Genomic DNA, 13,261 nt, shown 5'->3' on the forward strand with positions numbered 1-13,261 from the left:
ACAGAAAAAACTGATCACAACCGAAGAAAATAATTGTCTTTTTTTTACAGTGGCTTGATTATAAATTAAAGTGAATAAGTCCGCACTGGTTATATTTTCTAAGAAAAATGACATAAATATAACATTCTGTTAATCACACACATTAAGAGTAACTGTGTAATATTTACTTATCATAATTAAAGCACGCTTATCATTATCATCATAAGTAAGAGCACGCTAACTTTTACACATCATAAGCTTTCTTATTTACACTCATCATAAGCTTTCTTATTTCTACTCCTCATAAGTAAGAGCACGCTTATTAGTATCATCATAAGAAAGAGCACGCTAACTTTTACACATCATAAGCTTTCTTATTTACACTCATCATAAGCTTTCTTATTTCTACTCCTCATAAGTAAGAGCACGCTTATTTCTACTCCTCATATTTAAAGCACGCTAATTTCTACTCATCATAAGCTTTCTTATTTTTAATCCTCATAAGTAAGAGCACGCTTAATTTCAATCATTAATAATTAAGTAAAGGACGCTTATTTCTTCTCATCATAAGTAAAGACGCATATTTCTACTCATCAAAAGTTTAAAAAAACACGCTTGTTTGTACTCCACATATTTAAAGCACGCAAATTTCTACTAATTATAAGTAAAGCACGCAGAACTCTACTCGTCATATATATCTACTCATCATAAATAAAGTATGTATATTTTTTAACTCATCGTCATTATAAGTATACTGATCGTCATATTTTGATTGCTATCGAAATGTATTTAAAATTATTGATGCACGGTCTCTGAACATGTTAATATGTTCTACATTGTATTTATAACTAGTTTCTGTTCGTTAACATTTTCATATGATATAAATTCGCAAATGATTTAGAAAAATGTATGTGTGCGTGTGCGAGCGCGATCGTACGTGTTAAAAATGATTCAATAATCACATAATCTTTCAACACTCGTTAACATTTGTAATTTGTTATTTACCTCATATTTACATGTATTGTGTATTGAGTGAATAATAAAATCTTGAAATCTTGAACACTATACAGTAGTGTTTAAATACAATGGTCAACATGTAAAGGGCCATTAACAGTTTATTGTTTGACTTAAATTTCGTGCTAAATATAAAATTATCAGATTATACAAGCTTACCCGGGAGAATATAACAGTAAAAACTGATTAATCAGGCGGTGATATAGAGGAATATTTGATTACATTGTATCCATGTAAATGGAATGTGGTATCAAGGTATGTAATGACATTATTCAATATCGTTTTTTATTGATTTTCTTGATGACAAATAAGAAGTTTGTAGCAAAACAGTAAAAACTTTTAAGTTTCTATATCGGAGATAAGTATAACAAAATATGTTTTTGAGAGTTTAATGACAGAGGTGGAAATTAAAGGAATAATCTTTTACTTCTGTAAGTTGACTTTTTTTAGTCATTTTGGATCATTGATTCAATTTTTTTCAGTGTTTATCATTGACTTATGTTGTTATGTCTTTGCAAGAGGGGATGACAAGAGAAGATGGGGTGGGGCGAGAGAGATTTTGCTGATTGTTTTTAGTTTTCATTACTCTTTTTAACTGTTTTACCGACAACAGCAAAAAATTCAACACTGTTCAATTCAGTCTTGTTTTATGCTTGTGATCGTTCGTGATCATTTATTAAACTGTTAAAATATTTTAGTGTTGAGAATTCATAAATGCTTAAGTCGGTGCTAGGGTACCGGACAGGTGACACTTTCAATTTCAGCCGGTGCTAGGGGCCCTGTGACACTTTCAATTGTCTCTCTTGAACAGATTCAATAAAACCAAAGCCGCGATATTAATGTTAATATATATTTTGTTGTGTTTTATATGAACAGAAAAAACAGTACCTCTGATTTAATATATTAATGATTCATCCTCTATATTGATGATTTGTAATGGACATACTTCGATTCATCCTCTATATTGATGATTTGTAATGGACATACTTAGACCTGATCTTGAGATAAATGTTAGTATGTATTGTAAAATTGTTTATATTTGTATGACGATGTATAATTGTACAAGTCAAAAAATAAAGTATCTGTTCTGTTCTGTTTCGTGTAAATCTTTTGATATAGTGTTCTATTCTGTTCTGTGATGTTTTATATGTTTTAAATGGAACTCCCATTTTCTGAGATTTTTACTTTTCAGCATTATGTGTAGTGCAATTCGGATTAAATTTAAAATTCATGTATGCAAATATGCAGAAATCCGTAATCAAACAAATATAAATACTTTTTTCAACCTTTTATACCTGCACGCTTCAAGATGAGCAAAAATATTTCAATAAAGTCAAACCCGATAAAAAAATGTACTAAGATTTTAGGAAAGGTATAAAGATTCAAAATTCTAGTAATCATTTACATGCTATAGGCTTTTAATGACGAATTTTTCAGTATTAATAACTATATATTTACTGCGTTAAGTACTTACGCAGTAAGGACTATTTTTGCATATTTTGACCTTTTTATAATAATAAGCATAGGTTGTAAGTGCAATTGATAATGTGTAAATTGAATTCTTTTTACAATATCATACTGTATTTTCAAATTTTCATGAAAATTAGCATGAATCTGGAGGCGTGCTGCTGTAATGTATTCAGACGATTTGTTAGTTATACGAACCTTAAATATATATTAACTCAATGTTTTTTGTCATTTTGACGACGGTCGTTTTATTTATATCTATATTCAAGCAATGAAGCGAATAGATGTCTTAATGGAAGATTTTACGTTTTTATTTCTTACATACGGAAACGTTAAATGGCCTCAATTTAGTGCGATCATGATATGTAGCCGACTGATTTATTTTCCGATTTGATAACATGTTTTAACACAAATCAAGTAATATATCTAGAAAGAGCATCGGAACATGAGATTATCTGATTCGTACGAGTGGGGGTAGCCCTCGAATATTTATCAGATTGCCGAGTGTTTTGATGTTCTTTCTCTTTTGTATCATAGTCAAACATAAAAGCACGTTCCCTGTGTTGGCACAATATGAAACCCCGGAAAAAGTAACCAATGAACGAGCATCTGAACAATGACACCTTTTCAACAGAAAGGGCATCAAACTATAATAAGAGTGATTTTGTATCATAGCTGTTGAAAATATGTCAGAGTAAGTCGTATACATATACATGCACAGTGCGTTAACAGAACAGAACAGAAGTTTATTCAACAAAATTGACTTGAACACATCGCTTCATCGTCATTCACATATACACATGCAACTGGAGTGTAGGTACTAGTTACCCGCACTCCAGAGCATGCCCATTGATTGGCTCATTGTTGCTGGGGTTAACTTATTGTGACGACAGAGAATCGGAAAGCGACAGAAATATCATATTCAGATCCTCGTTCATTGGTTACTTTTTTCTGGGGTTTCAAATTAGGCAACAGGGAACATGTTTCCATGTTTGACTATGATACAAAAGAGAAAGAACATCAAAACACTCGGCAATCTAATTAATACTCGGAGGCTATGCCCCCTCGTATAAATCAGATAGCGTCGTGTTTCTATGCTCTTTCTATTACTTATTTATTAAAAAATTACTGTTATTTTGCTAAATCTTTTCTCGATATTTTTGAAGTTTTTTTCTGCCTAGGTGAGAAAGTATCGTTTCGTCTTTGGAAAAACATTTTTCATTTTTACTAAAATTTGCCTAGATAAAAAAACATCATGAGTTTTGAGAAAAATGGTACAAAGGATGTTGTTTTTGTGAATAAATTAAATTGTTTTCTGTTAAAAGATCTAATAAAAATCAGTCGACCTTACACATCACGATCGCAATAAAAGGAAGCCCTTTAAATGAAGGCCATTTAAAGTTTCCGTACTTATATTCGCTCAACAATATACACTGATGAAATGAAAAAACAATGTATATAAGCTTACATGTATTATTATTCACTAATGTATGTACAATATGAAATAAAAGTTAAACATTTATTTTCCTGTATGAATTGTGCTAAAACGAGGCTGCACTTATAAATAAGATGTGTAACTCTTGCGAGTTCATAGCATTGTCTTTCTTTTAAAGAGTTACGTCCCATCATATTATGCAAAGTAATTGTAAGGTGTTATTTTGCATATTAAAATGAAGAATAATTTTACAGCATGATAACTTTCCGGATCATTTTCGTTTTATATTTATATTATTTTCTTCCAAGCGTTTACGCATGCGCGGTTTATGAAATGATGTGCTGTTCAGTGTTACATCATTTTTTGGTCGAAAGAAATAAAAGACATTTTGTTTTGAAAAAATATATAATAATCTTATTGGCGGAAAAAAAGAAAATAAATAAATAGAAAATATAAAATCACTATTACTGCTCATACACATGTATATTAATTGAAATGATTAAAGATCCTGTATGTTGTAATTGAGGTTGTATACCACACTTAAGTGAATTATATATATGTATATAATTATGCTTATAAAACAAATTTTCAAACATCAAAGAATATGTAAAATATGTACTGCAAATATTTGTAAATATTATATGTAATCATTAAAATATATGAGTTCATTTCTTATTTTAAAAAATTGACTTAGACTTTATTTTATTACCTCCCTTTATTTACATGGAATGTTAAATTCGGTAATATCTTAAATAAAGCTTTTTGGAACCTACAAAATTGATGAATCTAAATTTGAGCATCATATTAATGATAAAAAACATAAAAAATTGTGTAACAGGATCTTTAATAAAGATGCATTTGTTAAAGTGTATAAAGTTCTACATTTACTGTCTACAGGTATCTAAAAACATGTACTTGATTGAATTTTAAGAAAATATTTGAAAAAAAAACCTGTATGAAATAAATATATTTTTGCATATTTCCTTACATCCGGGTGGTGAAGGCATTTAATCATTGTTAAACTGAAAAATCTTACTTAATAGCAAAAATGTCTTGGTTTAAACATATTTATTTAAGCTCGATTGCAAAACAAGTTCTTGCAACTTATATTAATCACTTCCGAGTCCGCTTTAGTACTGGTGTCATAAGAAGAAACATGATCGTGACCCGACTAGGGCTCGAACCAATGATCACTGGGTTAAGAGGCAGACACCTTATCCACTAGGCCACCGCTCCCCTTAATAACATGTTTTGTTTCTAAACATTTTTTTTATTCTGTTTATATACAATATTCATGAGTGTTTAATAATAGAGATGTTGTATGTTACAAATGTTTTAACAATTTACCATAATATTATGGAAGCAAACTCATTTTACCATTTAATAATTTTATAAAACTATTTCATTAGATAAAAAAATAGCTACCCTATATATACATACGATCTTACATGCGTTATTAAATATTGATATTCCAGACCACATATGGAAAAAATGTATTTATAAATTATTGAAACCAGGCAATCGTACATGCATATTAGATATAAATATTTAAAACCTCAGAAAAGAAATATGTGTTACATAATTGTATGATCATACAATATGTTACGTATAATAAATATTACGTTATTTAATTATTTAATATTATTATTATTATTATTATTATTACAATATTATAAAATATTACCTGTTTCAATATACATATTAAATATTTCAGATATTAAGTTTATTGGAGATGTTTCAGTGAAACAAGGGGGTGCGTTATTTAGCGTTCACCACATATGAGCCGCGTCACGACAAAACCAACATAGTGCGTTTGCGACCAGCATGTGTCCAGACCAGCCTGCGCATCCGCGCATTCTGATCAGGATCCATGCTGTACGCTATCAGCTTCTCTACTTGTTATAGGGTTTGTAAGCGAACAGCATGGATCCTGATCAGACTGTGCGGATACGCCGGCTGGTCTGGACCCATGCTGGTCGCAAACGCACTATGTTGGTTTTGTCATGACGCGGCTCATATATAGACAGATGTATATCTTAACTATTGAATAAATAAAATCGTACAGTCATATTAAATATTTATATTGCAGTCAACAGACAGTCTTTACTGTAGAGAAGTGGCAGTGAATCACAAAGATGCGTTACTTGGCGTTCGCTAGCGCTGGAATTATCTTCACCTTCTTGTTCTGTTTAATGTATGAAAATAGTGGAATAATATATTACGAGCAAGGTGAGTTTTTTTGTTAAATTTATATTTAAAGGCACATTATGCTTTAGAAATCCAAATTATTTTGATTTTTTTTAGGAAATGACATTATTTTACAGTATTTGGACGTAATGCTGTATAAAAATTTAAAGCGTTTAAGAAACGAAATAAATACAAGATAAAATAATATTTGAATGACATTGCTGTTTTAAAGGCTAAGTTCGTATTTTATACACATGTTCACCTTTTTGTTCTGTTTAATATATGAAAATAGTGGAATAATATATTACGAGCAAGGTGAGTTTTGTGAAATTTATATTTAAAGGCACATTATGCCTCAGAAATCCATATTATTTTTTATTTCATTTTCTTTTAGAAAATGTCAAACATGGGGTTATTTATGTTGTAATAATTGATTTAGAGCATATTAAATGTTTAACAACTGAAAAAAAATGTGGCACAGAATGTGCAGTAATGTGTCATAATGATGGCAAAATGTAAACAAAGTAGTATTTTTGACTTCCATACAAAATACTCATTCACTGTTATACTATTATACTCATTGCCAAACAGAGCAAATAACGTAAAAGATAGCTCTAATCTGTTACAAATGAAATATTTTTGGAAACTGTAACAAAATACCAAAAATAAATTTTTTTTGAGAAATAAAAATGAAAGTATTTCTAAGGATAATGGGCCTTTAATATTATTTACTAATTTTTCTACAATATTTAAACAGTATTTAAACGTAAGGCTAGTATATAAAAATTTAAAGCGTTTTAGAAACGAAATAAGTACCAGATAAGAAGATTTTTTTTCCAGACGAAAATAATATTTGAATGACATTGCTGTTTTGAAGGTTAAGTTGGTATTTAATTCACATGTTCTTAAACGATTCTTCCATTTAATTAACTAGGGAATTGTTTTTACAAGTAAGATTCTTGATATGTTTTTAAAGTGACAGTATGCCCATCATGAAGTGTGTGTAGTGAGTGAACAGTTTAAAGTATAAATAAGTTTTTTAATTTCGCCATAATTCCTTTCAATTTTATGATTAACTTTGCACGAACGATAAATAACTCACGTGACCCAAGAAAATCTATGAAAATTTCCATCTCTTCATTAGTTATTGCAAAGGTTTTCATTTTAAGTGCTTCAATTGATTTGTGTCAGACTTTCAAATATTATGTTTTTTTGCACTTATTGGACTCAGTGTAGCTCTTTTAAAATCTTAAATAAAAACAAAATGTAAGACTTAGTCAATATTAATATACACTGCAATATACATGTATACATTACACAGTATGGAGAAATATATAGTTTCAAGTTTATTAGCATCATCAGCAAATCAATTGCCTTTGGCCATTTACAAAGAAAACACATGAAGTATGGCAAAGACATACAATACAGAATAGTATAATAACAATACAAATTCATAGTTTCAAGGGTATTTTTACGCAATTCAAAAGCTTCTTTAATAAATTTCGATAATAAAATCAGATTCTTTTTGCTGTTACAAGACATAATACTATTAAATTTATTCAAGGAAGGCCATGATATGTTACCAAGGTATTTCTGGCGAATTTGAGAGTATTTTGTAGAACATAGGAGAAAATGATATTCCGATTCTGTTACATTTTGGTTGCACATTTTACATAGACGATTTACTCTATCTAATCTACTATATATATATATTTAATTATCTGAATTGATTTCCATTCCATACAAACAAACACTGTACTATTTACTTGTCATAAATAATTAAATCTCATAAAAGTGCACTTGTGAAAACTCTGTGATAAATAAGTGATAGAAGGAACGGGTCAGATAGCCGGGTGATATTGATTTCTAATATATTAATTAATAATGGAATAACAGTTTGCGATGAAATGGTATCCGTGCTTACATATATATGAATTAAAAAATAGCAAGATCTGCCCCCCCATTGTTGTTTGATCCTTATTAGTGTAGTGAAGTGCTGAACGGTGTCTCAATAATGAATTACCGTAAATATTTGTTGATATTCACAGATACAAATTTACTCTTATCAAAACACATTTCTTTTAATTCAGTTTTAAACGTTTCATTTTAAAGTTGCTGTTGATGTTGTTGTTGTTATTGTTATTATTTCACACTACGTTTAATGTAGTTCAACATATTTTTATCAATTCTCTTTTTATACAGGCATGTTAGAATTGAAATAGATATCCACTTTTCTCGCGTTGTAATATAATAATGCACGGTTTATCGTTCAAATACTATGTAATTAATCACTCAGGCCTATGAGTGAATATATTCCTGCGCATTGGAACTTGAACCGTGCATTATTCTACAACAATGCACTCATTTAATTGATATATATTTCCATAACAATATCAATTGTTCCCAAATCAATACTACATGTACTTCAAAATAGACTCAACCTCTGTAATACAACACTTTTTAGCAACGACCACATTATTTATCACCGAAAGGGTATTGTTCAGTACAGGTTTCACTGTATCACTATGATGATTAAAAGGACTTTTAGAAATGAAACATAAATGTAAAATCATTTAAAATCTATATTTAGTTAAAGATATACTATGCTCAAATTTCAAATTTGAAAATATTTATAATTGCTACACAGTCACTTTGTTAATAAAAAATAAACTTGTTTCAATTTCACACAAAGTAGATATGTGGTGTTTAAAATTCTACACACTATAGGTGGTTACAATATGAATATATAGTGTCATTAAAAAAAACTGGCAGTTTTTTAAGAATAAACCAAATTTACATGACCTGTAATAGGGAACACAGCTTCCAATACATATTTTATTCATTCTTTTATTCAAATTGGACATATTCGGTAAGAATTATATTGATTTCATTAAATTTCTGTGATAGGGAACACAGCTTCCAACACATATTTTATTCATTCTTTTATTTAAATTGGACATATTCGGTAAGAATTACATTGATTTCGATAAATTTCTGTGATAAAAATATTTTACTGCAAGGATGAGCATAGTATATCTTTAACATGCACTTTGAATAATGTCGTTACATTTCAGATAACAGTTACACTGATATTAGAAGCCAACATAACGAGAGTTTGTTTGTCTATAGTACACCAGAGGATATGTTTGTATCTTATATGTACAACTCCACTACTGATATCCCCTCTCAAGATGAAGAGCTGACAAATTTTTTACAAAAACTGCAAAAACAGATTAAAACTATGGCGGCGAACAGTTCACGCGACGTCATGGCAACTATAAATTACAAAATGACGTCATCAAGTAATCATTTAAAGCCAGGGTATTCGACGGAGCAAAAAGAAAGAATTAATAGAATTAAAACAGTTTGTAAAGACACAGATTTATTTCGGGACCTTATATACAAAGGTAAAAATAACACAAGGTACTACTACTCTAAAACTTACGGATTTTCATATTGTAAGGTTCCCAAATCAGGATCGACTTTCTGGACGCAGGCATTTTACATTCTTGAAAATGGAGTGGCGAATTCAGAGACTGTGTTTTCTAAAGCAAGGTCACGTGTCCATGGTTTAATGGGGAAGTTTAGTGTAAATTTTAATAGCCAGCAAAGAAAACACTCTTTGTCTGTCATTGTGTCACGTGACCCGTTTAGTCGTCTGTATTCAGCGTTCATTGATAAGTCATTCTTGTTTCTAAATATAAACCTAAATCGTGAAATCATGCAGCTCAGGTCGCCATGGAAGCGAAGTTATTGTCTTGATGACGTCACATTTCAAGAATTTTTGGATTTTATCATTCTTAAAGTGGGAATGGGACAGACATTAAATCGCCACTGGGCACCGATTTATAATCTATGTCGTCCGTGTGATGTAAACGCTTATATACTTGTAAAACAAGAAAGCTTTTCAAAAGACGTAGAGCAGGCATTGAAAGCGTTCAGTGTACCTGATGAAAAGCTTGACACGATTTTATCAGCGTTACATGAACACAGAATTGAAACAACTATTCCAGGAATTGTTCAAACAGTGATGAATAGAAACAAGATAACGAAAAAAGGAAGCTGCGTATATGGCCAAAAATTAATACAAAGAATATGGACCGCTTTTAAAATACAAGGGTACTTGAAAGAAACAATAGAATTTCCGAGCAAATTGTTTAATAATAAATTACAATATGACGACACATCATACGTCACAGAGGTTATACTTGCTTCTATAAATAGAAATAAAATGACGTCATCGGAAATGAAACGACAACGTCATAGAGCGTTAGTAGACGCGTATAGTGAAATTAGATATGAAACATTGGAACAAATTATAGAAATATACAAATTGGATTTTAAGATTTTTAATTATTCTACAATTATTCCACATGATTAATGCATGCTCAATTTAATTTCTAATTATGTTTGAATTACAGATTTAACATTATTATGCCCCTCTAGTCAGCCAGTTCTTCTACGTAGAACTACATGTAAAAAAAACACTTTTGGAAAAGACCAAGTATACCTGACTTTGTTTGCATTGATGAATTCAGAAAATGAAATAGAAATCAGAAACTTATCAATGGATATATTTAAAGCTTTCGATGTTCGAAACACTTTTCTTTACAGTTAAGGTATTAGGATCCTAATGGGCACTATCAGGAACTAAAGAATTGACATCATAGGTCAGATGTATACCTTAAAGTACACTTGTATGCAAAATTTAAACAAAGTTTACCGTACGGAAATCAAGTTATGGCCACTTTTCTGAACTCAAGCTAGGATGTTATGAGGGCCCTGTTTTTAGAAATGAGGAACCTGTAAAAAATCAGCAATAACATTCTAATGAAAAATGTTTTCCCATGAATTTTTGGTAAGAAACAAATAGTACCATTCAGCTAACAATCCACATAAGCAAAATTATGGTTTCTACTTAAAATTTATGAAATCTGTATAAAAAAGTTACCCTACCCCACCCATTTTTACCACATGTCTTACCATTTTCTACTTAGGGAGCATAATTAAAAAAATTCTTAAAATTTACCCAAATGAGTGCCTGCTTTCAAAGTTTCCCTAAAATTTTTAAAAAAGTATATTGGTTGATCTTGTAAAATATGAAATACTTTTACCGTCTAGTTTTGATTATATTACACTTTGAAAATATCAGGTATATACCATATTTATTACTAGATTTAGCATAATTTAGCCAATAAATACCAATATAGATTAAAAATTCAAATTTAAACACTTTTTTCTTTCCACATGTGACATGAGAGATACATAAATAATGTTAAAAGAAAAAAAGAAAGAAAAAAAAGTTGACCCTTCTGGGGATTGAACCCATGGCCCTCATTTTCAATGTAGTTAACAGTAATTCTAGCTTATTTGAATACTCTTCAAAGCGGAGGTAATGCATTAGGGTGCTAATACCTTAAAATCAAAAGTTTGTCCCAAACGCTGTAACACTGTTTAATTATATACTGTTATTTTTGTTTTGTTGTGTGATTGATACCCTTCTTGATAGGATGGTATCTGTCTGAAGTATTTATTTACCAGTAGATATATAGAGGATATTTGTTTGTTTTGTTTAAAAATACTGTGTATTTTAATGATATATTTTTTTATAAAGTATTGATATTGATCATTTGACTGTAAGATATGCATATTTGTTATTAGTCTGGAGTAACTTCCCCTTATACTACGTTATACAAGTTACACTACTTTCCGTAGTAAATGTAGGCAGGGGACCAGACTAATTTTTTATACGTACTGTGTACGCATGGGCATATTGCCCGGATGTATTTTGAAATAAAGTCTTGTATTTTATTTTAATAAAATGAATCATGTCTTTATCACGTAAGAGTTATCGAACATATTATTTGAAGAATGTAACTTTCCGGATGAGGACAGCGGTGTAAACAAAGTACGGTGATCGCACGCGGTAACTATTATCCGGTGCACGACATTACATCGAAATAAATTTGATAGAATACGACAATTAAAAGAATGGACAAATGGCCGAATACGACAAAGTATCGAATGAAAATTTGATAGAAAAGAATAAATTGTCGAATATGGTTGAAAATATGAAGAAATATTAAAAAACACTTCAAAAATACATGAATATAAAAAAAAAAACTTTTATAATAAAAATATTTTTTACCAGACCACTTAAATTTAGTGTTCTTTAACCTATAAAGAATGTTTTTTTACAACACAAACAAACTGGTGAATGAAGCAGTATCAGATTGATGCTATGAACTCGAATCTGAAATAATCCACTTTTGTTTTCATTGTTAAAGTCGACATGTTGTTGCAATCGCAACTTTTCGACCCTTTCCGTCAGTCTTCGACTTATTATAGATAATAGCCGAGGATGTTCCGATTGATGTTGTTGGAGTTACTAAATTTTCGTCCCAAATAGAAACGCCTTTTATCTTCATTTAGTAGTAAAGCGCAACATAGTTTAATGAACGGACACTCCACCTGGTACTTTCTAGGTCCCTAACACCGTCTAGTTATAACTTTAAATGGACTAAAAGTGCCGTGTTTGGTTTTTTACTATAAAGCCTAGTGTGAAATGTACTATTAAGAAATTAAAGTAATGACTATCTTATGTCGCACATTTTGTAGGCAATCAATTTTTTTTTTAAATGACTTTGTAAAGTTAACATTTTCTTGTAAAAGATGAAAAAATAATAAAAATATTAAATAAATAAAAAATCGATTAATTAATTAATCAATAAATAATAAAAATCAAATGATTATTGGCCAAATATAAATTTTAACAGCGACATAATTTTTATATTGCCTCATTTGTTTGAAAGGATTTTTGTAAAGATTTTCACGATAACAATTAATAAGAATATTATATCTAAAACACTATAAACTCTAGATTGTTTACCATTAAAACTTGCTTATATGGAAATATTAAAGCAATATCCTAGCTTTTATAAGCAACTGATAACAATACTTCAAGTAATATAACTATGTCTTATAACTGATGAATCTAGGGTTCAATTTATGATAAATAGAGTATTAAACTCGTGTAAGTTCACTACTGAATTTATTGAACTCGTTGAATAAATTAATATTATGCCCGTCAGAGGCTCGCATAATATAATTTTATTCAACTCGTGCAATAAATTCAGTATTGAAATTACACACATTCAATATCCTCTATATAATGAAATT

The 13,261-nt window shown here is 29.8% G+C and overlaps 1 protein-coding gene across 2 annotated transcripts; it reads left to right on the forward strand.

Annotated features, from left to right (window-relative positions):
- The first annotated feature begins 1,048 nt into the window (after positions 1-1,048).
- On the forward strand, positions 1,049-11,111 carry LOC132738874 (uncharacterized). 2 transcript variants are annotated; one of them, XM_060726483.1, is made up of 3 exons: positions 1,049-1,248; positions 5,985-6,124; positions 9,157-11,111. In XM_060726483.1, exons 2-3 carry the CDS (start codon positions 6,031-6,033, stop codon positions 10,461-10,463), a joined length of 1,401 nt encoding a protein of 466 aa, XP_060582466.1. In that variant the 5' UTR covers positions 1,049-1,248; positions 5,985-6,030; the 3' UTR covers positions 10,464-11,111. The 2 variants fall into 2 exon arrangements, with proteins under 2 accessions (XP_060582466.1, XP_060582467.1); XM_060726484.1 differs by lacking the exon at positions 1,049-1,248 and adding an exon at positions 1,282-1,424.
- The last annotated feature ends 2,150 nt before the right edge of the window (positions 11,112-13,261 follow it).

The sequence above is a fragment of the Ruditapes philippinarum genome, unplaced genomic scaffold (genome assembly GCF_026571515.1).
Source record: "Ruditapes philippinarum isolate M1 unplaced genomic scaffold, ASM2657151v2 ctg5973_1_1_1_1, whole genome shotgun sequence".
In the NCBI taxonomy this organism is placed as follows: Eukaryota; Metazoa; Mollusca; class Bivalvia; order Venerida; family Veneridae; genus Ruditapes; species Ruditapes philippinarum.